The sequence below is a fragment of the Abramis brama genome (genome assembly GCF_963993115.1).
Source record: "Abramis brama genome assembly, chromosome: 25".
In the NCBI taxonomy this organism is placed as follows: Eukaryota; Metazoa; Chordata; class Actinopteri; order Cypriniformes; family Leuciscidae; genus Abramis; species Abramis brama.
This window is the reverse complement of record NC_139987.1, coordinates 24,604,995-24,632,901: the sequence shown is the minus strand read 5'-3', so window position 1 is coordinate 24,632,901 and position 27,907 is coordinate 24,604,995. Positions and strand designations below refer to the sequence as shown.

General features: G+C 36.6%; 2 protein-coding genes across 6 annotated transcripts; both read right to left on the bottom strand.

Moving 5' to 3' along the window:
* Positions 1–229: 229 nt before the first annotated feature.
* Positions 230–17,706, bottom strand: hip1r (huntingtin interacting protein 1 related). Its single transcript, XM_084104506.1, has 34 exons — positions 17,504–17,706; positions 16,625–16,688; positions 15,926–16,068; positions 15,775–15,831; positions 15,565–15,645; positions 15,399–15,475; positions 15,259–15,320; positions 14,557–14,697; positions 14,412–14,469; positions 13,774–13,849; positions 13,483–13,614; positions 12,638–12,687; positions 12,404–12,476; positions 12,141–12,324; positions 11,159–11,247; positions 10,740–10,856; positions 9,846–9,947; positions 9,527–9,721; positions 7,847–7,957; positions 6,871–7,065; positions 4,950–5,100; positions 4,777–4,863; positions 4,598–4,705; positions 3,692–3,828; positions 3,490–3,600; positions 3,355–3,413; positions 3,234–3,264; positions 2,700–2,762; positions 2,515–2,615; positions 2,323–2,428; positions 2,116–2,239; positions 1,936–1,997; positions 721–1,044; positions 230–602 (listed from the first exon to the last, which is right to left on the bottom strand). The coding sequence occupies exons 1-34, from the start codon at positions 17,597–17,599 to the stop codon at positions 594–596; spliced, it is 3,576 nt and encodes a 1,191-aa protein (XP_083960632.1). The 5' UTR covers positions 17,600–17,706; the 3' UTR covers positions 230–593.
* An 83-nt stretch (positions 17,707–17,789) lies between these two features.
* ccdc62 (coiled-coil domain containing 62) lies at positions 17,790–27,814 on the bottom strand. 5 transcript variants are annotated; one of them, XM_084104535.1, is made up of 14 exons: positions 27,364–27,814; positions 27,242–27,282; positions 26,389–26,526; positions 26,030–26,222; positions 24,835–25,001; positions 24,621–24,722; positions 24,362–24,533; positions 24,092–24,208; positions 23,819–23,907; positions 22,984–23,084; positions 22,159–22,665; positions 20,872–20,983; positions 19,508–19,726; positions 17,790–18,348 (listed from the first exon to the last, which is right to left on the bottom strand). In XM_084104535.1, exons 1-14 carry the CDS (start codon positions 27,434–27,436, stop codon positions 18,301–18,303), a joined length of 2,079 nt encoding a protein of 692 aa, XP_083960661.1. In that variant the 5' UTR covers positions 27,437–27,814; the 3' UTR covers positions 17,790–18,300. The 5 variants fall into 5 exon arrangements, 4 of the variants coding, with proteins under 4 accessions (XP_083960661.1, XP_083960660.1, XP_083960662.1 ...); XM_084104534.1 differs by having other exon boundaries at positions 26,030–26,219; positions 27,364–27,805; XM_084104536.1 differs by lacking the exon at positions 22,159–22,665 and having other exon boundaries at positions 27,364–27,805.
* Between the last annotated feature and the right edge of the window lie 93 nt (positions 27,815–27,907).

Genomic DNA, 27,907 nt, shown 5'->3' with positions numbered 1-27,907 from the left:
AAGTGTAGTAACCATGTTTTTTGGCGGATTGATTGCCATTTGTATAACCACAGTTTTCCTACAAATACCATGGTTAAACTATGGTTAGTGTAGTAACAACATGGTTAATTTGTAGTTACCATGGTTTAACTATATTATTAACCATGTTTTTTTTTGTTTTTTGTTTTTCTTTTGTACAGAAACCATGGTTAATTATTGTACTGGGATTAAAAACAACAAACAAAAACATCACCTTCACAACATAATTAATTATTTTTTATTTACTTAAGTTTGCATTTACAACTTTAAGTACATTTACTTAAATAAACTAAAATGTGTAAAAAGATCCCAAATATAGTACCAGCCATTGATGGCGCTGATAAACAAAAATAGCCTGGAAAACAAATAAAATCAATTACCTGATAAAATGGTTTCAGAATAGTAACTCACTAAATGATTATATAAATTATAATATAAATTAATAGGCATAATTTCAAATCTTTAATTCACACCATACAGTATTGTCAAACCATGTAAGATGATACAGAGACTCTAATGATGCGCTTCAGAACAATGTACATTATTATCGGATGGTTTCTTCTTTATACATCCTTTCACCTAAACTGTGGGAAATGAAAGAAAAAGAAAAAATTAATGGTCTGAATGTCATTATAATGGCAATATTGACACTGGAAACACAGGTAAAGTGGTCCAAAGCAAACAGTGTCTGTTAAAACTTACTGGATTCCTGAGGATGCTGCCTGATTTCTGAAAGATTGAGGTTCGTTTAGAGCTGGTTTTGGCTGGTTCGGGTGCATCCGGTCTGGGCGGGTCCAGTCTCAGTGGGTCGAATCCGGGTGGATCCAGTGTGAACACATCCAGACTGGGCAGTTCCATTGTGGGCGGGTCAGGAAAAACAGTAGGCAGTGAACTGTCAAAACTATTGACTGCGTTCTCCGGAGGCGAGTCCATTGGGATCCCTCCAATCTCATAGTGCTTTTTCCTGAGCTCTCCCAACCGTACGCGCTCGTTCGCCAGCTGCTTCTCCAACTCTAACACTTTCACCTTGAAACAAACAGGAGTTTAAGTTTATGCATGAAATGGTATTTGCAAATCATTTTACTTGCAAAAATGACTTGATTTAATCCTCTAGGATTTAATTAGATGGTCTAAACAACATTTTTGTTTCAGAACTGATTCTGTGTTAAATGTGAGTTTGCAGCAGGGCCGGAAATGAATGTGCGCTCTTGCGAATTCTCTCATCATAATCAACAAAGTGCCGACACAATGCGAGTAAGAGATTCATTTCGCTTCAGTGATTGTAATGGGAGTTTTTGTGCGAGAGCATAACTCACGGTACAATGAAGACACAGACCGCTTCAGTAATGGGGAACTTCATTTGCTTGCTTTCTGTATAGAATTTATTCCATTTTGTTTTTCATTCTACTAAAATAGCCAATCTAATTTGTAAAAAGCAATACAGTAATTATTTTTTATCGACAATAATGATTTTACAGTCCTACCCTGTAATGAATTCCTGTTTTTTCATTTTAAAATTGATATACTTAATGTTGGCTATTTACATTATGCAATTGTTATGCGAATACATGTATGCATTTGAGCAGCATTAAACAGTCTGTGTAAATACACATGTCTGTTCCACCTTGGCAATGTAAAGATGGCTTTTGTGGGTGTTGATAACATTTTATTGGCATTCTGATAATAATAATAATAATAGTAATTCTAATTCTAATAGTATTCTGATTGATTGCAGTAATTGGTTCAATTTAAGTATTTTAAATAAAAGACAACAGAGATACATTTCAAAGTAATTATAAAAATTGCCCTTACGAGTTTATGTAAATCAGTTCCACGGGGTAAATATTGGCCCTTAAAGGAAAAGTTCATTTCTGACACTGGTTTTCTGTGTTTGTTTTTTCACTTTGGTAAACTAACCTGGGAATCCATTTCTTCTGTTTTGAGCTTTATAAGAGACATGCCAGAAAAGTCCATGGAGTCTGTGGAGAAAAAAAAGTTAAAACCAACTTAATGTGCTTTCTGGCGTTATAGTGGCGGGTACAAACTTCACTACTTGCTCTACGTATGTTTCATGCTTTTTGTGTCCATGACACTCACTTTTGTCCTCAATCTGCATTTGCCCTGACTTGGTAGATGTCACCACAACAGCGGCCATGTCGTTCACGTGGCGGGACGCCTGCTGTAAAGTATGGAGCTTCTTGTTGCCTCGATCCGCCTTCACCTGTTAAATGAAGGATTGCTGTGTCAGAATAAACTGATTTGATTGGATTGAAAGCACACTTATATCTCTCTCATGGATTTTACCTTTGAGGCAGCGACAAGCTGTGCCGTACTGGCCGCGATCTCATGAGAGCAGACGATCAGCTCTTCATATTTTCCTCCATCAGTCACGACTTTATCGGCCGATTCACTTTGTGAGAATGTAAATCAGAGTTATACAGACGAACACTAATGAATCCAGGTTAAAACTTTAAATCTACACTCAAATGTACTCACAGCATCTGTGTTGCACCCCATCCTACAGCCTTCGACGCAGAGATGAGACCCTCCGTCCAACGTGAATTTTTAGCATAAAAGTCTTTTTCAGAACCGGCGCCCTAAGACCGAAACAAGACCCTGCGTTTAAGAGTGTGAATGCATATCATTGATGATCTTAAATTGCTCATATAACCAAATCTTACCCGGCCACTTTTCACAATGTCTCTCTGCAGGTCAGTAGAGGCCGTCACCAACATGTGTATAGCCTATGGACAAGGAGACGGAAGAGATTCAAAATTACATATGGATATGCACTACCGTTAAGTTTCTTATGCTCAACAAGGCTGCATTTATTTGATCAAAATACAGTAAAAATAATAATATTGTGAAAAATGATTGCAATTTAAAATAAGTGTTTTTGAATTTATTTTAAAAATGCAAAGCTGAATTTTCAGCATCATTACTCCAGTCTTCAGTGTCACATGACCCTTCAGAAATCATTCTAATATGCTGATTTGCTGCTCAAGAAACATTTCTGGTTATTATCAATGTTGAAAACAGTTGTGACACGGTGGAAACCGTGATTTATTTTCTTTCTTTTTTTCAGAAATCTTTGATAATTAGAAAGTTTCAAAGAAAAGCATTTATTTAACTGATCAATTTAATGTGTCCTTGTTGAATAAAAGTCATTTCTTTCAAACGTTTGAACACATTCATCTCGGTAAGTCTTAACATACCTTCATTAGATCTGAACAGGAGCCAATGATGCTGTAATAGAACAAAACGCGAAAACTGAAATACATAACACATAAACTACAAACTTCATGTTATCTCTATGAAACTATATCCCAAACGAACCTTTGGTTAACTTCCAGTTTCACTCCAGAAGTATCTCGTCTTGCCTGGCTCAATATTTCCTGCATTACATAAGAAAAACCCATGAAGTCATAGCAAATGATTGAATCCAGCATCATTAACACGGTGCTAACTTACATCCATTCTCAGCACAGCATCTTCAATGGCAGAGGAAGTCGCAGCCATTTCCTTATCCACCATATCTGCCAACTCTTCCTTCCGCACGTCTGCTCCCTTGGGCCGCAGGTCCTGCGAGAGATCGGGAGAGGGGTCACTTATTACTCCACGCAAACACTAGCAACATATAAAGTCTGAAGATGCCGTCTCTGGCCCACCGCACCTGTCCTTGGTTGAGGATCCGCTGGACCACGTAGCGGACGGCGGTGGGGTCTGCTCTCGGCAGCGTGGCCTTCATCTTCAGCTCTTTCAGGTACTGGAGACAGTGAGTGGCACAATCCCGGCAGTTATCCGTCAAACCTGTGGAGAAATTAACCAAAACAAAAACAGCTTGTACACGTTGTACATGGTTTTTGTAGCATGGTAGATGATTTGCTGCTGATTCAAGATGGTAAAGCAGCTCTAACTAGCTTGACTAATATGGTCAACCAAGTTGCAACCAGGTCTAAGGTTGACAGTCCAGTCATCTAGACCAGCTTGGACCATAAATGAGCAGCTTGCCTTGGACCAGCTAAAAACCATGTAAAACCATCTGGTATTAGCTGGATTTTCTAATGCAAATCAGTGGTACACATTTTGTAAAACAAAACTTTGATTAACCATAAGACTGTGCTAATTTGTAACTTATTTTTAATAAATTACAAATTATATCTAGACTAGCTTAGACATGTCTAAGAACCATGAATGAGGAGCTTGGACCAGATAAAAATCATCTAGCATTAGCTGGATTTTGTAATATTTAACGATTTTGTTAATTTGCTAATTAATTTTTAGAAATTATAAAATGCAAGGATCTAAGGATCATAAATGAGCAGTTTGGACCAGCTAAAACCATGCAAAACCATCTGGTATTAGCTGGATTTTCTAATGCAAATCATTGATACGAATTTTGTTACTGAATGACTGTGTAAATGCAAAATTTTAAAAGAAATTATAAATATTTTGTATATAACGCTTTGTAGAGAAAGATTAATTTTGAATCTCAACAGCACTGAAAACACAAGAAATGTGCATGTGTGTGTGTGTGTGTGTGTGTGTCTGTTTTAACAGTAAGGATTCTGGTTCTCACGGTCTGCTTGGTCCGTAGGTGCTGAGTGGGCAGTGCCAGCTCCGTTCACAATAGTGTCAGCGATGAGATGGGAGAACTGGGTCACTGACCTCAACAAACCACTCGCATCTAGAGGAAGAGGAAGAGATTACATCCCACTAACGGCTGAACCTGTAACTTACTGATGAGAACATCCTTACCATCATTATTCCTCAAATAGGCTGCATGACTCTGCTGCATCTTATCAATGGATGCCAACGTCAACTCAGCCCGATTGATCAAATAATCTGCAAGCAGAGATTAGAGATGTGTAGAGTAAAAGAGCTGATGAGGATATTGCGAGGAATGAGGAGGAGGATGAGGAAGGACGGACCTGGCGTGCTGATGCAGCGCACATGTAGCGGATCGTCCACTTTGGCCACGGCGTCCAGCACGATGCCCTCGGCCTCCACCACGGCACACTGCAACAAACTGAACTGCTCGTCCTGCAGCTTCTGCTGAAACACTCCCGAGTCCTGACTCAACTGCACAGGAACAACACACCACAAACGCAACAATTAAGACCCTCAAAACACACTACAGTAGATTCACCCGGGCTACAGCCCACTTTAATAGGATTAGAGTGTCCCAAATCATCGTAATTCAGCATTATATCAGCTATCAGTCAGCCTACTCTCTAAATACTGACATATCTAATATTTATATTATATAAAAATTATATTAATGTTTCCAGTTATTAATTTGTATTATAATGATATTTCAGCATTTTATTAGCCATCAGTCAGCCTACTCTCTAAAAATGGACATATCTAATATTTATATTATATAAAAAAAATATATTGTCTTCAATTATTAAAGGAGCTGTATGTAAGAAATGTATTTCAATTAATCATAAAATGGCCCTGATATGTCACTAGACATTAGGAAATCATGTTCATTTCAAATACTTATATCACTGACAACAGTAGTCCGGCCAGGATATTGTCATTTAAAAGTGATAGTTGCAGCCCTCAACTGATGTTGTCATGTTGTGTTTTGGCCTGAAGCGCCACCCTCCACCTATCTACCAATCACGAAGTCAGTAGTGTTTCAGCATCCGGGTTGCCAGCTCTGCTCTAGTTACCACAGCTGCAGCTACAAACGTTCCTGCTGGATCCTGCAGCCTATCTGGCAACCTCGAGTCAGGGGGGAGGGGGAGGGGATACACCGCTCTACAGTAATTTGAAAGTGATTGCAGTACCAGTTTTGGCCACAATCTTACTACAGTTCCTTTAATTTGTATTATATATCATATTTCAGCATTATATCAGCTATCAGTCAGCCTACTCTCTAAATATTGACATCTAATATTTATATAACTAATATTTATATTATATAAAAAATGATATTAATGTTTCCAATTATTAATTTGTATTATATATAATATTTCAGCATTATATCAGCTATCAGTCAGCCTACTCTCTAAATATTGACATCTAATATTTATATCATATAAAAAAATATTAATGTTTACAATGATTAAATTGTATTATATATCATATTTCAGCATTATATCAGCTATCAGTCAGCCTACTCTCTAAATATTGACATATCTAATATTTATATAACTAATATTTATATTATATAAAAAATGATATTAATGTTTCCAATTATTAATTTGTATTATATATAATATTTCAGCATTATATCAGCTATCAGTCAGCCTACTCTCTAAATATTGACATCTAATATTTATATCATATAAAAAAATATTAATGTTTACAATTATTAATTTGTATTATATATAATATTTCAGCATTATATCAGCTATCAGTCAGCCTACTCTCTAAATATTGACATATCTAATATTTATATTATATTAAAAAAAAATATTAATGTTTACAATTATTAATTTGTATTATATATCATATTTCAGCATTATATCAGCTATCAGTCAGCCTACTCTCTAAATATTGACATATCTAATATTTATATTATATAAAAAAAAAATATGAATGTTTACAATTATTAATTTGTATTATATATCATATTTCAGCATTATATCAGTCAGCCTACTCTCTAAATACTGGCATAACTAATATTATATTACATTACATTATATTATATTTGCTACTATTAAATATATCATATTTCAGGATTGTATCAGCTATCAATGTCCCAAATCATAGTACTTTGAAAACAGTGTGCCGAAGTACAGAGGGAAGGTTTATACTATTGAAGGCATATTTTCGAGGTATGCTTCCATGCATGCTTTTAGGAGGCATCTTGCCCACAATCCCTTGCTGTTTTCTGACCTTAGCCTGCATTTGGTTGTGCAGCGTTGCCATCTCTCTCTGAGACCTGTCTCTCTCCTGCAGCAGTGTGGTCTGGTGGAGCTGGGCGGCCTGACGCAGACTAGCCATCTCAGCCTCCTGTTCTCTCACTGAACGCAGAAGAACCTCCTTCTCCGCCTGCAGACCCACTAACACACTGCTCAGCTGGTCTCCAGTCTAAAACACACATACGGACAAAAATAATGTATAGTTATGAAGGTGTAGTGGTGACCCAGTGGTGACAAACTGATTACACCCCTTGGTTCTTAGTATATATTGGACAGGCTGTGTTTTCGGGTCGATGTTTTGCGTATAATCAAAATTGTGACAAAAAAGATAATATACGTTTTTAATATATATTGTTTATTTATTCAATGTTTTATATGTTAATTTGGTCATTTTTTGTGCATTTACCTTGTATGTACATAATATTTCATAACTAATATTTCCACTCTCTAAATATTGACATAACTAATATTTATATAACTAGTGTTTATTATATTATATTATATTACATTACAAATCCTGTATATTAATATTTTTTAATATTTTTTAAATTCTATTATTTCATATTTCATAACTAATATTTTTATTATATTACATTATATTATATTACAATATATGTTAATATTTGCTAATATTAAATGATATGCCTTATATTAATTATATTACATTATTATAATAAAATATTCTATTAATATTTGCTATTTTAAATTGTATTATATATCATATTTCAGTACTATAAGCTATCAGTCAGCCTACCCTCTAAATGTTGTATCAGCATCAGATATTGGTTAACCACTAATACAAAAGTCTATATTCTGGTGAATATGGGTAGTAGACATGAAATGCTTTGGGAAACTGGGAAAAAATCACATTATGCATCAATTGCACAAATGCAAACATCCACACTTGTAAATGTTAGTAACAGAAAGACTAGTGTAGAGGAAGTCCTCACGGTTTCTTTAGAGTTCAGAGCGCTCTGAGCACGCAGCGCCTCTGCTCTCTTCTCCTCCAGCTCGCGTCTCAGCTTCTCCATCTCCAGCCGCTGCTCCTGTTCCCGACACGACTGAACACCAGCACACAGCAAACAAACAAATAAAACCTCTCGTTCTTAAAGGGTTAGTTCACCCAAAAATGAAAATTCTGTCAGTAATTATTCACTCTCATGTTGTTCCAACCCCGTAAGACTTTCGTTCATCTTCGGAACACACATTAAGATATTCTGCCAGCCCAGAAAGTTAAAGACAAAGTTTAAAATAGTCCAAGTGACTACAGTGGCTCAAACTTAAGTTTATCAAGCGACGAGAATACTTTTTGTGCGCAAAAAAAACAAAAATAACAACTTTATTCAACTATTAATTTTCCTCTGTGTGTTCCTCTGAGTGAGTTCACGTAGTGTAACAGCGCAGCGCTTCTGGGTTGTACGTCAGAACGGAGGCTCACTATTGGCTGACGCTGGTCATGTGTGTGATGCGTGTGATGCTGGCCAATAGTGAGCCTGCGTTCTGACATACAACCCAGAAGCGCTGTGCTGTTACACTACGTGAACTCACTCAGAGGAACACACAGAAGAATATTAATAGTTGAATAAAGTCGTTATTTTAGTTTTTTTGCGCACAAAAAGTATTCTCGTCGCTTGATTCCGGCAAGTTTCAGTGAGACAGCTCTCAGATTTAATAAAAAATATGTTAAAGGACAAGTTCGGTATTTTACACTTAAAGCCCTGTTTACAGATCGTTTCTGATGAAATAGAACGGTTAAGATTAAAATTTGGACACATGCTGCTGTCCCGAGAAGTTTAGGTTTCTTTCGCTTTCCCCCCACCTACAGAATGGCTGCCTATGGGCACTGGAACAATCCTTCCTAAAACGCATTAAACTTTCGTTTACAAAGACGTGAAACTCACCGAGTGGTCAGGGGTGTCCACTGATATGCTCACACAAAAATCGCTGCAAAAGATGCTTTCCAACAGGTGTTTTACCATTCGTTGTAAAACTGTGGACCTATTTTTCCAAACGCCTCACACCCGTAGATTCTTCCGTTGAGAGCTTGAATAATAGACACTCCAGCCCAGTTTCCAGCGGCGGAGTAATACCGTACCTCACAGCACATCCAATACAAGTCAATGGAGTTGGACAAAAACTACGATAAAACCTGTTGGAAAGCATCTTTTGCAGCGATTTTTGTGTGAGCATATCAGTGAACACCCCTAATGTGTTAATGTTTGAGTTTAATGCGTTTTAGGAAGGATTGTTCCAGTGCCCATAGGCAGCCATTCTGTAGGTGGGGGGGGGAGCGAAAGAAACCTAAAATTCTCGGGACAGCAGCATGTGTCCAAATTTTAATTTTAACTGTTCTATTTCATCAGAAACGATTTGTAAACAGGGATTTAAGTGTAAAATACCGAACTTGTCCTTTAATTTGTGTTCTGAAGATGAACGAAAGTCTTACGGGGTTGGAACAACATGAGGGAGAGTAATTACTGACAGAATTTTCATTTTTGGGTGAACTAACCCTTCAAGAGTAAAATTGTGATAGCAAAAAAATGCATGCAAGTTAACATTACTGGGATTAATATGACATTTCTTTATAAGTCTAATTTGGGTTGTTCTACATGACAGGAAGTTGCACAGACTTGTTCCTGCAGTTGGTTGTGCAGTGCTGTCATCTCTCTCTGATGCCGGTCTCTCTCCTGCTGTAGGATTGACTGGTGGAGTTGGGCGGCCTGACGCAGACTAGCAATCTCAGCCTCCTGATCTTTCACTATACGGAGGAGCCTCTCTTTCTCCGCCTGCAGACCCACCAACACACTGCTCAGCTGGTCACCAGCCTACAAACACACACACAGATCAGAGAACCCGTGCAGTTTACTAGGATGTGTTGATGCATTCAGATTCTAATCAAGAGACATGAAAACCTGCAGTCATTTATGTGCATGGTGGAGGACGTCCTACCTTCTCTTTGCTCTGCAGAGCATTATGGACGTGGGACATTTCAGCCCTTTCGGTTGCTAGCTCGTGTTTCAAACGCTCAATTTCTGCTCTCTGTGCCTCCAGCTGAAAATTAAAGTTCAGTTAATGAGATATTTCAGCCAGGCCAATAAATAGGCAGATATATCTGCATCAGGTACAACTAAATCTTCCACACACTTATCGATGGAGAATGCACATTTTCTCTTTTGAAATAATTATGAGCAAATCAAAAGTTTGGGGTTAGCAAATTGTTTTAAGAAATGTATACTTTTATTCAGCAAGGATGTATTAAACTGATCAAAACAGTGACGGTAAAAAAAAATCTATTTCAAATAGATTCTGTTCTTCTGAACTTTCTATTCATCAAAGAGTCCTGAAACTGTTTTCAACATTGATACTAATAATAAATGTTTCTTAATGCAGCAAATCAGCATATTATAATGATTTCTGAAGGATCATGTGACTCTGAAGACTGGAGTAATGATGCTGAAAATTCAGCTTTGATCACAGGAATAAATTACATTTTGAAATATATTCAAATAGAAAACATTTCTTTTAAATTGTAATTATATTTTGTAATGTATATTTTAAAATTATATATATATACAGTATATACAATTACTGTATTTATTGTATTTTTGCAGCCTTGTTGAGAATCGACCCCAAACTTTTGAACAGTAGTGTGTGCATGAATTAAAAACATTTAATTTCAGCAAGTATATGCATGTCTCATTTGGTTTCATGCAATTTTAATTTAATTAATACTATCATACATATAGGCATTATATCAGATATCTCCATCAGTTGTGGTAAGACGACTTCTCTAAACCTCAAGTATGACTGGAATCATAAAGATAAATGTGTAGTGTGTGTGACCTGGGCGCTGTTGTCCTGTCTCAGTTGTTGTCTCTCCACCAGTATCTGTTGTTTGGCTGTGAGCAGATCCTCCTGCGCTTGCTGAGCGCTGTTGACCTGCTTCACCATCTCTGCATTCTGGCACACACAACAATGACGATAAACGCATGGAAAATGACATTTCAACAACTTCTAGGATGAATGAAGGTATTTTTTTCTCCAGAACTCCTCGTGTCAACACATTTGTGAAATATTTCTTGCATTTTGGCTCATATTCACAGAAATACAAGGAACATAATTACAATGCGTTTTTTTGTGCAGTTTTACTGGAGGCTCACACATGATTGATGCTGAAAGTGACAAAATTAAAGACACTGTTTGTCATTAATATGTGAGAAATACAGCTAAATAATTCAGTCACCATAGGCACAAACCTTTACCTTCCTCATGAGGTCAGCATGTCTGCTGACCAGCTCGGCGTGTTTCTCTTTGAGTCGAGAGAAGTGTATCTGAGCAGTTTGAGCTCTGCCTGGAAAACATGAGAACAAGAGATCAACCTCACTGTGAGATTTTCATTTACACTACGGTTCAAAAGTGTGGGGTCTGTAAGGTTTTTGAATGAAGTCTCTTCTGCTCATCAAGACTGCATTTATTATTATCAATGTTGAAAACAGGTGCGCTGCTTCATATTTGAGTGGAAACCGTGACAGATTTTCTTCAGATTCTTTGATGAATAGAAAATTTAAAAGAACAGCATTTATTTGAAATATAATATTTTGTAACATTATAAATATCTTTACAGTCACTTTTAATCATTGTAATGCATCTTTGCTGAATAGCAGTAATAATTTCTTTTTTTTTTTTTAAATCAGTAACACTTTACAATAAGGTTTTATTTGTTAATATTAGTTACATGAACATGAACAAGCAATGAACAATATTTATTAATCTTAGTTAATGTTAATTTCAACATGCATTTTTAACATTAAAAGTTGTATCTGCTAACATTAGTTAATGCACTGTGAATTAAACTTTTTAATAACTAACATTAACAAAAGTTAATAAATGCTGTAAGAATATTGTAACGTCTGAAGAACGACAGACAAGGGAGGCTCCATTTCTGAACCTTTAATCGGAACGTAAGAACAACTGAACACAAACACACCAGCCGAACTCACTCGCTCGTTTCTATCTACCCGACCTTTTCCCGAACTCCCCGCCGTAACCCTATAACTGACGGTGCAAAACAAAACCCTGGCAATTTCAGTCTGTGCGCTATACTATATCACTCTTTGTTACTTCATGTTAGTTAATGCATTAACCAATGCAACCTTATTGTAAAGTGTTAACAAAAAATCTTAGACCCCAAACTTTGAACGGTAATGTATGTGTAAAGCGTGTCTGGGGTCAGAGGTCACTCACTGCCCGCGTCGTCGGCCGTGGCCTGAATGCTGGCAGCGACTGCGGTCTGGGCTCTGAGGTTCTCCACCTCCATGCGCAGACGTTCGTTCTCCACCAGCGCCATCTGCTTGTGCGTCCGCTGCTCATCAAGCTCAGATTCCAGCATATTCACTTGAGTTTTGAGCTGGACCACGGCGCGCTGGGCCTGCAGACACACCAATGATGGGAATCACAGGAGAAGAAAATACTTCTTCAAGTCGGGTGCAAGTAAAGCCAAACCTTACCTCCACTTTTATGAGCTCCAGCTCTGGTTTCACCACCTCAAGTTCCTTCCTCAGAGTATCAGCCTCAGTCTCTCTGAGGATATATAGGTCAAATGAAAAGAAATGCCTTTTCCTCAATTTATAAAAACAGTAAAGACATCAAAACTATCAACACAGCTTATCTTTGTCATCTTTGCTCTCTATTTATACATATGAAATAGATCTCATAAAGCGAGTAGATCTCAGGCGTGTTACCTTTGCTCGGGTATGTCACTTGTAGGGTCGTACTGGTTGTAACCATAATACTGTTGAGCAAAATAATCAAAAATTAAGATTGTCACAGATGTAGAAAAGCTCTTAAAGGGGTGGCTGATTATGATTTCACTTTTCTAACTTTAGTTAGTGTGTAATGTTGCTGTTTGAGCATAAACAACATCTGCAAAGTTACAACGCTCAAAGTTCAAAGCAAAGGGAGAAATTTGCTTTTAAAGAAATCGCTTTTTAAGGACTACAACAAACGGCTGGTAGAGACTACACGAGCTTCCTCCCGGGTTAGTGACATCACCAACCCTAAAATTTACATAAACCCCGCCCCCTGAACACGAGTTATAGATTATCATGACAGAATATGCTAATCAATGACTAGAAGATAACTACACATAAGCTACATAAATTCATCAACTAACCATTCAGAAATGTCCAGTTGCTTCTACATGTTGTCACTTCTTGAGTCTCTCCATCTTTGTCTGACTCCGGTTTGAACATAAAAGGCTAAACGTTTTTGAAATTTCCAGTGCATGTCTGTGTGAGTGCAAGCTGTTGAAGCTCCGCCCCCTGCGCCGGGAGCAGCAGCTCATTTACATTTAAAGGAAAAGACTCAAAACGGTGCGTTTTTGCTCGCCCTCAAAAAGTGACAACTTTAACATGCTATATAAAAATATCTGTGGGGTATTTTGAGCTAAAACTTCACACACACTCTGGGGACATCAGAGACTTATTTTACATCTTATGAAAAGGGCATTATACCACCGCTTTAAGATCTTCTGCGAGCCGATCTACTGGCCTACAGCTAAAGCTTGAGCACTCCAGGCTGTGTTTACCATCTGGTACTGTCCTTCACCAAAACCCAGCTGCGTCTCCGTATCATCGTCGTCCGGGATTCTCTCGTTCTGAACGACCACGGGCTTCACGTGATCAGCGAGTGAAGCCGCACGCAGGAAATTTGGAGGCTCCTAAAACATTCAGGAACTTTAATTTAAGCAGCATTTATTCACATGCATTTGTCCAACATGTTACGCAATATGACAATTATTGTTTCTTTTATAGGATTTTGTGAAAAAGTCTTCAGTCAACATTTGAAATTTGATTAAATATGGATGTGAAAATCTTACATTAGGAAGATCAGGGATCTGAATGATAGTTTTGAAAAACTCCATCCCTCTCGCTCTCTCGAAAAACTGTGTCAAACTGTGGAGAACAAAGACAGACCAATAAACTACATGGTCAACAAATCTTTTTCTATGCCAAACATTAAAGGGATAATTCACCCAAAAATTCTGTTTTTAATTCCTTACCTTCATGTCGTTCCAAACCCGTAAGACTTTCGTTCATCTTCGAAACACAAATGAAGATCTTTTTAATGAAATCTGAGAGATTTCTGTCCCTCCATTGACGGCTACACAACTACCACTCTGACGCTTCAAAAAGTTCATAAAGAAATCGTAAAACGAATTCATGTGAATTGAGTGGTTTAGTTCAAATTTTCTGAAGAGACTCAATCGCTTGATTGAATTTAGGCTTACGGGTTTGGAACGGCATGCGGGTGAGTAAATGATGACAGGATTTTCTTCTTTTTTTTGGGTGAACTTTCCTTTAAAAGTACATTTGAATGTTTTGATGTCTGATATTACTTTTAAATTTCTAGATTGGAGCTTTGGTTTCAATGCTGTTTATTTAAATAAATAAATGAACCATAGTATTGGTCATTGGCTTTTGGTATTGACCAAAATTGACTGCAGACCACCGTTACCTGTTGAACTGCTCGCGGAATCGTTCTCTGTGTCCTAACAGAGCGTCCGTCGGTATTCCTGTGACACATATGCACAACGGCTGTTGAACTCAATGAAAATCATTCACTTAAATAAAGAGAGAAGCATGTTAAGAATGAGACTCACGGCTGTGTAGCTTGAACAGGAGCTTGACCAGGAAATGGTAGAGTGGACCGCAGTCCTGAATGACCAGAACCAGCGGTGCCAGACGGCACTGACCCACCGCAGTGGTAGAGCTGGTGGAGCTGGACTCCATCTGCCGGAAAACTGCATTAAAAAAATAAAAATAAATGTATAAATTATACATACAAACATTAAAAATCGAATAGATCGGTAAGATTATTTTATGTTTTTGAATGAAGTCTCTTCTGCTCATCAAGGCTGCATTTATTTGATCAAAAATACAGTGAAAACAGTCATATTGTGAAACATTTCTTGTTAAAAACACATTTTTTTATTTGAATATTTTTTTCAATGTAATTTATTCTTGTGATCAAAGCTGAATTTTCATCATAATTGCTCCAGTCTTCAGTGTCACATGATCCTTCAGAAATCATTCTAATGTGCTGATTTACTGCTTAAGAAACATTTATTATTATTATCAATGCTGAAAACTGTTGTGCTGCTGCATATTTTTGTGCAAACAATGATACTTTTGTTCCAAGATTCTTTGATAAATCGAAAGAACAGCATTTATTTCAAATAGAATATTATGTAACATTATAAATGTATTTACTGTCACTTTTGATCAATTTAATGCATCATTGCTGAATAAAAGCATTTATTTCGAGTTAAAACATTATTGCATCCTTAAGACACTACACTTACCTGTTTCTTGCAGCTTTAGAGCTGCATCCATGTAGTCCAGAACCTCACCTGTCGTGTCAAACCTGTATAAATAGCAATCATGAGCATTTATTTCCATTAACAGATCATTTAGGAAACTAAATCATAAGCAATGCCCTTACACTTTGTTGATATCAATAGCGATGGCTTTATCAAGAACTTCCTCAGGAGTTTCAAGGTTTGGTGGGATTTCCAGATGCTGTGGGGGAAACAGGACAATATATATATAAACGGGATAGTATATGTGTTGATGAACTCAAATGTTATTACAGGAAACTTTAAGCCTGCCTTTAAATGGAAATCGATTTTGATACACAGCAGCTTGGTGTAAAGCGCAACAATATGTCCATATCTATCATGTAGATTCCCCTAAAAACACAGCAAACACATACAAAATTGAAGTTGAAAGATTCACATGCAAGAATAATCGATTCATATGAGATTATGTAAATATGTTATACATGACCGTATAACATCCAGATAATTTTAGACACTCACCCATAATGTTCCCATCTGTCCAATGGCTGCAGTGTGACCTCTGCTGTCTCGTAAAGTCTGAAGGAAAGTAAAACAAAAATGTGTAGGGTCATTTTAGATGAATAAAGTGAACTTAAAGCCATCTGATGATACTGTGGTAGACGGGACTGACGTTGGGATGGCCGTCTCGGAGGAGTTTGTGCACCATGTGGCAGAACTTCCAGCTGAGGATGGCGTTGCTGGACAGCGGCAGACTCACGGCATGAGACCAGAACGTGACGGCGCCACCTTCCTTATGTGTGCCTAAAATAATCTCTGGACAAATGTTTAGGACAATGTACTAGTCCAGATATCAAAGATGATATAGAGCAAATTTCAACTGTCTACTTTAAATGTAACTATATTATCTCCAAGCTTACTCTATAAAGTAAGAAATACAAGTATGTCCAAATTTATTTGCATACATACAGTGTATATTGGGCGATATATACTCTAATATAGGAAATCTGAACTGGTTGATTGCTTGTAACATTGCAAAATGTATTGTAAACTACATTATCGACAAGCTCTAATCTGCTAAATGCAACATGAAGATATCAAGATATTATAAACATTAAAGTCATTATTGTCTGTAAAGCTGCTTTGAAACCATGTTTATTGTGAAAAGCGCTAAACATAAATTTGACTGACAGATTAACTAATTAAGGACATACTATTACTGTAAATATTGGGCATCTGTGTGTAATGCTCATTACAACACACAAATACATTTTAAAATGATTATAAATTGGAGATATATGAATTAAACTTCCTCGGTTCCTCCCCGCATCAGATTAACAATATGCTGTATTAAAACTATACTAAAGGATACTGCGTCCATATTTCTCTTTGATAGGGGCCTCTGCGCTGGTGATGGATTTGGAGATGCTTTGAAGCTGTAAAGCAGATCAAATAAAGATTTAACATAACATCATTAATAAAACATTAAAAGATGCACACATGTAATGCTGAATGAATATGACACATTTTAAAACATTAAATAACACACATTACAAATACAATGAAGTAAAAATGCAAATGAATAACCACTAGGCTAAATAATTGTTGCCTGGTATATCATCTGAATCTGATCTTACATGTTTAACCATTACAAACAAAAGTAGTTAAAGTATTGGGTCTTAGTAATATAATAATACAAATATAATAACATGGTACTCCAACAGTAGCCTACTTCAAATAATATCATGCATGGTGCATATAAAAAGAGATATTACTATGGTAAAATATATTACCATGGTACATACCCAAAAAAGTTGATGTTATTAAACTGACTAGTATATTAGGCCCCCCCAAAACATGGTACAAACTATGGTACATACCAAAAACCATTTTATCACCGCGGTTCACGTCGAAAAAACATGTTAGGTTACTATAATAATGTCGTATGTCCAAAAACCACAGAATGTAAATGAAAACAGTGTATCAAAATATAATGGCGATTACGCTTATAACGTATGCAGTAATAATGTCGCGGTGACGACGCGAAGCGTGTAATGTGAAGATTTAAAAGTGGGAAATATTATCATTGTTTACTGTCATATTACATTATTTTATTATTGAAAGAAAAATAAACAAAAAGATTATCAGTGAAAGTATCATTAATAATAAATTCTTTGAAAAACAGTGACCACTGAACATCAAATGCACGTTGAATGAAGTAAAACTGTGCGCGTGGGTAATTAAATCTCACCTGTAGTTTGACGAATTGCTCCTTTTCCGCAGCTAAAGCCTTTTCAGATTTATCCGTTTTCTCGTTTTTCTTCGATTCGGTTTTCTTTGAGGCCATGTTTTACTTCTTCCTCAGACTAAACCAGTATGTTTCAGAGTCCCGACAAACTCTCTCTCTCACACACACACACACACACCTGAGATCTACCTGTCACGTCAACGAGTCACAAACAGGTGAGTTTCTCAGACAGGCTTTGTCATCCTTTACTCAATCTGAAATTGTATTTCAGGGTCAACCAAGTCAATGGTAGCATGTAAAGACCTTTATTGTTCTCTTAAATGTCCTGAGATTATGCAAATACACGGTGTTTCAGTGGCTTTAGAAAAGGTTGATGGCTCCTTCTCCTTACTGTAAGAACACTGGATTTCAGGTGTAAAAAACAATGATCTAGACTAGAGCCACATACCAGTTCATTATCTTAGAAACCAAACAGGTTAGATGACACGGGAAACTGGAATGACAAAAAACAACCAGTGCCATTGTGTCATCTTGCAAGACAGGTTTAACACTTGAAGAAAGTAGTTTATAAATAACATCTTAACATCTGTCCAGGCAGAGGTAGTGCTTTGTGTAGAATTAATCACTAATGCTTATTTTAGTACACATATCATAAAAATAGATTTTGATGAAAAAAGTAGTAATACAGCATCTGTAAAAATTACATGTTAGCTTTGCAAAACTCTTTGGTTGCCAAAAATGGATTTATTTTTCAGAAGCAGGTAGAGAAGATGAACAGGGATCCACCGGTTCTCGTGGCTCTATGGATTACTTGCTTCCTTGTAGCAAATGTGCGTTGAGTCACTTTCCTGAAGGAAATTAAGGAGGAAATGCCATTTAGTTGCAGTTTAATCTTGAAGCATAATTTTTACTATGCATTAGATGATTGTGCAAATGTGATGTAATAAGTAATCATTCAGCTAGGTGTGAGTGATATGACCAAAATCAAATTTTATTAGGGATGCACGATACATCGGCCACCATATCGGTATCAGTCGATAAATTCTCATTTTTTGTTATCGTTATCGGCCCGATTAGAACAATTTGGCTGATATATTAAAGCTGATAAATAATGGATTACTTCCTTCAGATGAGACACTTAAGATGCATATAAAATTATAATGAGAACATCATTATAATTGTATGCTTGAGACATGGATTTAATGGTGAGACTTTTGTTTTTGTAATCAGAAAAATTTATATACAAATTTGGATTTAGATTTATCAGCCAATATATCGGTTATCAGCTTTCAGATATAAAGAACTATTGGTTATTGGTATCGGCCAAAATGTTCATATTGGTGCATCCCTAAATTTTAATTCACGATAGCGATATATTTATTTTGGATACCACTGAAATTTCATAATTCTCATCACCATTTTCAACCTGAAAAACACTGCATAGTGTTCATGTAAATTAAATATTCATTTATTCTAATTAAAGTTACAGAAGTGATTCAGTAAAGAGCAGTGAGAGATTTTCTCTTTTTTGTTGATAACGAGGGTGTTGTCACTTTAAGACCGACTGTACGGATCCAATATACTCATGCATTTTCTTTCTCAACTATTTACGTTCACTTAAGACATAAACATTCGCAATGTTGCAAAGCCATGGTCGCTTTGACACACAAGTATGTGTATTTAACCGTTCAAGTCCAATTAGTTGGCAAAAAAGCACTCAGTTTGATCAGAAACTCTCTCAGAGAGCGAGCGCATACAATGAAATTAGTTGTCATTCGCTGCTTACTGCGCTTCAGTGGTTTAAAATCATTTGTTTTTATACCGCAATGGTTAAAAAAGCATGCAAACTTTTGTGACCATGCAGCACAGCAACATGAGTGCGAGTGTAAGCACGATTGAGACGATAGTCCAAAATCTCTACCGGTTGACAAATGTTTACCGGTTAATCGTGTCTCTGGTATATCACCCACCCCTACTTACAGCCTACATCCTCTTAAAGGGACATACCCTGCATGGTTGGCTTTCCTCTTGGCTCTGGGTGGCGGACTGGGAGTGGCTGCCATAGCCATGGTTACTCTGGAGGTGACATTCAGCATTGCAGTTTGTGGGGCTTTGAGATTTCACTGGGCTGTCAGATTTCCTGGCAGAGCTTTCCAAACTTGCCACCATTTCCTGAGATTCAGCCAGCAGCCGCTGTAAACGGCTTGTGGACGAGCTGTAACAATCCTGCGTGAGATGCAAATATACATGCGATAAATACAGAGATTGATAGCATGGATACCTTTAATTTAAATATGCCTAAAACACAAGTGAAATTAATAACAAATGTATTACTATTGCATTAATACAATTGTACTGTAAAAATTAGTATTTAATAATAATTATTAATCAAAATTCTATTGTTATTTTTTATTATTTACATTATAAAATTAAATCAAATAAATATATTACTATTGCAATGATAATAATAAAATATTTTTTATAAATAATAATAATAAAATAAAAATAATAATAAATACTATTATGTTATTAGTGTTTAAATTATAAAATATAAATTAATAAATATACTAATATTGCAGTAATAATATAGTACTGTAAAAAAATAAGTATTTAATAATAATAATAATCATTATCATCATGATCATCATCATTATTATTATTATTTTACAGAACAAATAGATGCAATTTAAATGTATTTGAAAATGCAACAATTTTTTTATCCTGATTTACACATAAATACAGAAATCCATTACCCTGGTAATCCAGAGTTCTCACGAGAGCACAAGTTGAATTTGCTCAGCGAGTCACTCTGGCGTTGAGTAATGATGCTCATTAAATATGCCCCTCGATCCGAGCTGCACCAATCACATCGGGTTATCTGATAAAGGCGGGCCAGAGGCGAGATGACGACAGCGCTGTGATGTCGAAGTCATTAGTAAACATTGCAAGATGGCTATGGATGGACACCAGTTGTTTGAAACGGCTTTGGCCGCTACAATGAACGAGTTAGACTTGGCTTTTTATCTAAAAGAGGAACAGAAGACGCCGCTCGAATCGTTCCTTTGCAAGAAGGACATTTTTGCTGTTTGGCCGACCAAATATAGGTTAGAGTCTAATCTACCAGTTAGCTCCGCTGGTAGTGTACGGGGCTTGTTGTGATTGGTCGTAGTGTTATCCAATTGCGTGTAGTGAGATTTTCAAATGCATGCTTGGTGCCGCCCCTCGAGCTGGCCGATTTTCATTAGTCAATGCCAGACCATTAATCTTTCAGATTTAGGTCTGGATTTCCAGGCTAGAAATCCATATAAATACAGAAAAATCCCTAATAAGAACAATATATGTAAAGTGTTTGTTGTGATGTGGTGGACTACCTCATTGCCATGGAGTTCAATGCTTATTGTAGAATCGGGTAAACTGATAGAGCTCCGCCTACTATGGTGAGAGGGGGAGGGACAATCCAGGTGAAGGCTCAGATCTGCTGTGCTAGTTAACCAAGAGAAAGGCACAATTATTATCAGGCCAACAACAATAGGTGTGTTCGACTTGAAGCGGCGCTGCACAGACTGATCAGTGTATGACATCAAAGTACCGCGAGAGCGATTCGAAAGCATATGGAGCCACCTGCTCTCTAATCGCTCTCGCGGTACTTTGATGTCATAGACTGATAGGTGTGCAAAGCGCCGCTTCAAGTCGAACACACCTATTAGCATTGATATCAAAACATGCCCAGATTAAATCTGCAAAGAAATCTGCAAACTTTAGTGCAGTGAATTTTAATATGGTAAAACGTGGTAAAAACAGAGATGAAAGATCACCATTGATGGCTGGAAACATTATCAAATTATCCAAATTCTGATGGAAGACAATAGAAGACATTATTTTGGCATTTTGAAATAATCACAATGGTTAAATATTAACTATTAATTTAAAGATGTTGATTAATGTATATAGAAACATTTTTTTGTTAATTGCAAAATTTGCACATAAATATCCACAACTTTATTACGTCATTCTCAGTGCTTCATGTGAGTGGGAGGGTGCTAAAGCACTCTTTTGGCTTGATTTGCTCGTTTCGATTCTCTGATTGGTGGAGATTTCTTTGCAGAATCATGGGTAATGTTTGTTTCTCACCAGGAATACCACTGTGAAACGTGATTATTTTCTAAACAAGTCAAAATAAGTCATAATAATGCATTTTATAAACAAGTCAAAATAATGCATCGATTAACATCTTCGTAGCTCAAAGTTATCTTTAAAAATCAATTACTCTAAGGAGAAAAATAATGAGATTTTTACTTCGGGAAACCAACTGTTGCACTATATTCTGTTTTGTGCTGCTGGAGGGATATAAAATACATGTTTCTCCTTTAATAAACGACCAAAAAGGAAAAATTATATTGGCATTTAGTTTGTGCTTTTAACATTCCTGCATAGCCAAGGTCATGGGTTTGATTCCTAGGGAATGCATGACCTGATGAAATGCAAAACTCATATGCAATTGAATTCTCTTTGAATAAAAGCATCTGCCAATTGTATGAATCTTTTACCCAAAACTCAAGCAACTTTGCATTCGGATTCTGTGGAAATCTGCAGAGCTTTCAATGCAAGCCTACATATGACTACAATCTAGCCCACAAGACAAAGCTAGTTAATCCTACCAAGAGAATCTTGGATTGATATCCACATCGACAACACAGACAGGAGTTCCTGTCTCTGCATCATAGTCAATGACAGCCATTACATCCACATCTGCTCTAGCGTCAGAATATACTGCCTGACTCTGTGGAGCTTCTGATGGGCTGTTAGCGCTTTCACCGCAGAGAGCTGAAGGAGCGGACTGGATTAACAACTCAACACAGGTCTTCACTCTTTCCTTCATTTCCTTCTCGGCTGACTCTTGTTCACTGACATCACACCGGCGAGTTGTACAGGTGTTCTTAACGCTGTTGGTGCCTGAGCAACTTTCCTCTATGGCTGACTGTTCTGCGACTTCATGGATCGTGGCGCTCAAAGTTGCGCCAAGGTCAGTCTGCGTTTCCATTTCGACACAAGGATGCTGCGTTAAAACCGATGGGCCGAGTGTGGACATTAGCCCTGTTTCTAGTTCTGTCCCTTGATGATCGCTGTATTCTAGCACATGACTGTCTCCTAAACCAGAATCAGCCCTACGAACACAATAACACTCATAACTCAAGATGTCTGCACCAGGGTTATTATCCTTCACTAAAATGAAACTAAAGCTAATAAAGACATTTTTTGTAAATTGAAATAAAGCTGAAATAACATATAAATATTAGATGAATAACTTAAAACGATGGCAACCAACTGAAATAAGTTGACGTTGAAGCACTAATGTATAATATTAATAACAAATATAATAGTATATACAAATACTAAAATAACACCGGTCTGGACAGAAGTAAAGCAAGTGGCTGAAATAAGCAATTTAAGTTTATAATACACTGCACATTGTAGATGCCCACCTCTCACGTGACCTTTGACCCTCATAATGTCGGAGTGCCTCTCTGGCGCTCTCCAAGTTCAGCTTCAGCAGCTGGAGGTCGTTCTGTTGGTTTTCACACACCTGTCACAAATACATGCATCAGTCATTCATTATCTCTAAACTTGGTGTGAAGCAAATCATAACCAATCAGATGCTGTAGATCCAGTAATGTGGAGAAGGATTATAGACCAATGAGATTTCATGGAGGGCGGGGCTACCTAACTGGACCATGTGATTAAAAAAAAAAAAACTGACCAAATGTGGTCTTGGCTGGTTAGGACACAAATATATTTTAAACATCAGATATGTTGATTGGTTTGGTCACGCCATACTTAAAATAAATAATTTATATACTTAAAATAACTCATAGAAAATAATAAAGCAATAAGCCCTGTGAAGCCGTGGTTTACAGTGAATTTAGAACAGCTAACGGATGTCGTTAGGCACGACACAGAGCTTTAATAAAACAGCTAGTCCATAAAATATTAATTGTATTATTTATGTAAGGAGGTCACAGGTGTATCTTTGTAGACTAGTTAATGGCAGAATCAAAGACCGAAACTATCCTTAAAAACACAGAAAAACATTACAGTTGGTTTCAAACTAATGAAAGATTACTGGTGGTGTTTAAGAAAAGATCACAACCAAGTTAAATGTCATGGAAAAGGAATGCAGGAAGTCTTAGATGCATGTTGACAAACTGGAAAAACTGCTCCAGAAGAACAAGTGGGAAGGACAGATATTTCTAAAAATGAATGCCGACTGACATTGGACGATGAAAAAAGAGGGAGTTTTGAAAGAAAAAAAACCATCACCTGCCGCAGACAGACCAGCTCAGATTCAGCTCGGGCTTGTTTTGATCGGGATAGTTCAAGTAATTCATTCCTCCAGCTTTTATCTTCATCTGGACAACAGACACAAATACCATTTAAAACATTAATCATAAAGTTAGTGTTTGTTAGACATTATTGCTGTTTGTTATCTTTGTTTTATTATGGCTGTTCCGAAACATTTTTTTTAAAAGATTTACATCAATAAATTTCCTTTTTAGGCATTAATAACATTGTTGTGAACTTTAATTGACATACTCATCCTCTGAAATTCAACAGCAGAGATCTCTTTCTTCAGAAGCTGGTTTTCCTGCTTTAAGCGGATGAGTTCTTCTCTCTGGCTGTTGTTTTCAATGTTTTTTTCCTGAAGCTCAGCTGCAAAAAAAAAAAAATTTAAACATACCGACAGCGTATTTTTAATATTTTTCTTACAGTAGATTTACAGTAAGCAAGAGACCGATAAAGACATGGCAGGATTCCCGGCGAGCACCAATCATGACTCTGGGATTGTTAAATAACCCTATCTACCTTTTAGTTGGTTGTTTTCATGTCTGTCCTCTCTGAATCGGTGTTTGTGTTCCTCCATTTCTCGCAGCGTTTTGCTCTCACGTGTTCGCAGCTCTTCAATAGATTTCTCTAGGTCACAAAGACGACCAGACAGCTCTAAAATGTGATTTGTGGCCTCAATCACATCTTTATCCTGATAAAAAAGCATGCACTTTCATGAATGTGTCTGATTCATAGGACATAAGATAAAGGATGTGTGAGTGTTTTGAGTCTCTGCTACCTTCAGTTTGAGCATGGAGCTGAGCTCTTCCTCGCGCACCTGCAGCTGCCCCACCTGTGATGACAGTTTCATGACTGTGGAGTTCAGACTCTGGTTCCTCTCCTATGAGTGTCATTTAATTGATGCAAGATAGAAGACAAGAAATGATGGGATCAGGTTATGGGACATGCTAGACCAAAGGCTCTGAGTAAAAAAGAAAAATGTACTTCTTCACCTCCAAGTCCTGCTCATGTCTGCTGGTGTTCATCTGTCTCCGGCTCAGCTCGTGTAGTTGCTGTTGGGTGGTGTTGAGATCTCTGTGCGAGTCTTTCTCTCTCGCTTCCGCCACCTTCGTCCGCCTACTGAGAGTTCTGATCACCTCATTACGCTTCTCCAGCTCATCTAGGCAACCATGAGCAGAGAAGTTACACCATACCGTTTTTTTTTTTTTTTTAAAGAAATGACTAGGACAAAATTAATCAAAAGTGACAGTAATGACATTTATGTTACAAAAAACTTTTTTGAACTTTCTATTCATCAAAGAATCCTGAAAAAAAATGATCACGGTTTTTCAACAATATGAAGCAGCACAACTGTTTTCAACATTAATAATAATCAGCATATTAGAATGATTTCTGAAGGATCATGTGACACTGAAGACTGTGGCCAGTTGCATAAACTGTTAAGACTAGTCTTACAAGTTAGTCATCCAATTTTATTCTTTAAGACTGTTAATAACATAAAAACGTAGATTGGTCTAATTTGACACCGAACAGTAAGACTGATTACCCCTAACTAACTTCTAGTTGATCATACTAGTTCTTAAGACACAGTCTTAACATAATGGCTATGTTTATGGTTGTTTTGTTGTTTGGAAACTCAGCTTTGATCACAGGAATAAATTACATTTTACAATATACTCAAATACAAATCAGCTCAGATCAGTATAATTTCACAATATTACTGTTTTCACTGTATTTTTGATCAAAATGCAGCCTTGGTGAGCAGAAGAGACGCTTACATTCAAGGAAAACTGAATTTCTTGCTACTTTGAATCAAAAGAGTTGATCATACTGTCCGCTTATTTATTTATTCAAACTGGTCCGGATGCTCAAATTGAGCAATGATTTAAAACTGTAGCCATTGTTTTGTCTCAAGATGCACATCAGTTATGTTTTTTTTTTTTTAAAGGCACGTTTATAAAAGCTACATAAATGTCCTAATTGAACTAAGGTCTAATCCTGGCTTAATCTAAGCCCTGTCTGTGAAACCAGGCCTAAGTGTTTAATACAGAGGTCTTAAAGGTACAGTATCAAAAACAACATGTTTTATTCTACAGGACAGAAAAAAAAGTGGAAATGGTCATTAAAACTAAATTAGTGTGTTTGGTGCAAAATTATAAGTGAACTTCACACTGGATTCACTCTCACCCTCCATTCGGGAACATCTCTGTTCCAGGATCAGCACTCTCTGACGGTCCTGCTCCCAGGACAGCAGCTGCTTGTGATGGGCAACTGCCATAGAGTTGAGCTCCTGGTCCCGGTCCTTTAATTCTGCCATGAGAAGCTGCATCTCCAGCCGCTGCCTCTGTATGGTGGAGACCTCCAACCCATTATCTGTCTGCTAACATCACAAAAACAGGACAATACTTGAGCCACAAACCCATCCAAAAGTTAATATGCCAACCAGTTTTAAAATGAAATAGTCTTCAGGAAAACTAGGAATTATCAAGCAAAAAGCAGCAAATGTGGGAAATCACTTTAAGCCGTTTCAAACAAAATGTATGTACCTGGAAGTTCTGCGTTAATGAAAAAGAGGACGATGGTTTTGAGAGATCATGCAAACTCAATGCTGCTGGTCTCGTTCTGTTTTCATCTTGGACCTTGGTGGAGGAAACATCTGGGGTCTCATAAGCAGCAAAAAGATTCTGAAGAATTGAGTATCATAAAATGAACATCAAATCTCTTTTATTTGAATTTAATATGTAACTGCTGAACACAAAAATCACCATTACAATAAATACAAAGGAACATTGCAATATACAAACAATGCAAACAAAACACATTAAAAGTGTAAAAAGTATGCATTCTGTTTACTGAGAAAATGCAAGATAAACATGCAATAAAACATTACTTTTTTTAGTAATATCATTCACAAATTAATGTTCTATTCTGCATGACCATTATTCTACATCCCTTAATCCTACCCAATACTTAAACTTAAACGATACAACTACCTAACTAACTATTAATAAGCAGTAAATTAGGAGCTTATTGAGGCAAAAGTCATAGTTAACAGTGAATATGTGTTCCTCATACTCAAGTGTAGGATTAGATTATATCAGTCAGAATTTAGGCCACTACTTATTTTTTATGATCTCTAATTTCCACATCTTAGAATAATCATAAATTCATCAAAACAATTTAAGAACACAAATGGAAGGAAGTCACATAGTGACTAAAAATATCCCAAAAAAAATGAATACAGTAAAATTATTTTAGCTTATTCAAAGTCAACACCCATTGTGTATTTTACAGTTCTGTATACCTTCTCAACAAACATCATGGGATGCTTTTTAAATAGAATTGAAGGAGTTCATATGAGTGATATTATAACATAAAACAATTTAAAAAACAACCAACCTTTTTTACAGGAGTACTGTGCCATGGCTCCAATGGATATCCTGTGAAATCATCAAGTTACTTAATGTAATATAATAAACATCATGTTGAATTTCATTATTGTTCTGCTAGACGTTTATCACCTTTTGATACTGAAAAACTTCCAGGAGTTTTAGAGTTTCTGCTGTCTTTAAACCCCTCCATCTCATCTGACATTGACACTGACAAATATCTGGACTAACAGACAAGTCCTCAAATTACATCTGACTTCCCTTCACCAGCGACAACAACTGATGCATCATTGTCTGATTATCACAGACCTAAGTCTAATTGTTTTTAAATATCCATTATTTAAGTGTAAACAATGCACTCGGGATTAAAAAGAAACAAATAAATGTAATTTAAACACCCTAATTTCTATTTCCAAACTAAGATTAATTTATAAAAATTAACAAAATGTGCAGTTATAAAAATTAATCTAGAATCATTGTGAAATGTAAATGACAAGAAGCGGGAATTATTGTCGGAATTCTCAAACGGCATGTTGTGAATGTGATCTGCGCTGAACGAGGCGTCCACCGCGATGCCTGCTTTAAAAGATTCGTTCAAAAATAGCTTTATGCGTTTTAATTTGATGAACTTACATAAAATGCCTTATCTAAACATATCTTTCTTAAATTAAAATTA

What these genes read in the sequence shown, in the direction of transcription:
- hip1r (XM_084104506.1), bottom strand. Translation starts at nt 17,599, where the DNA reads ATGGCCTCAAAGAAAACCGAATCGAAGAAAAACGAGAAAACGGATAAA. An exon ending in CCTGTTCAAGCTACACAGCC is followed by an intron (nt 14,470 to 14,556) that starts GTGAGTCTCATT and finishes TATGTGTCACAG; the next exon opens with GAATACCGACGGACGCTCTG. An exon ending in ATGCTGACCTCATGAGGAAG is followed by an intron (nt 10,857 to 11,158) that starts GTAAAGGTTTGT and finishes TGTGTGTGCCAG; the next exon opens with AATGCAGAGATGGTGAAGCA.
- ccdc62 (XM_084104535.1), bottom strand. Translation starts at nt 27,436, where the DNA reads ATGTCAGATGAGATGGAGGGGTTTAAAGACAGCAGAAACTCTAAAACT. An exon ending in ACAGTACTCCTGTAAAAAAG is followed by an intron (nt 26,527 to 27,241) that starts GTTGGTTGTTTT and finishes TCAATTCTTCAG; the next exon opens with AATCTTTTTGCTGCTTATGA. An exon ending in AGCTGGTCTGTCTGCGGCAG is followed by an intron (nt 23,085 to 23,818) that starts GTGATGGTTTTT and finishes TATTTGTGACAG; the next exon opens with GTGTGTGAAAACCAACAGAA.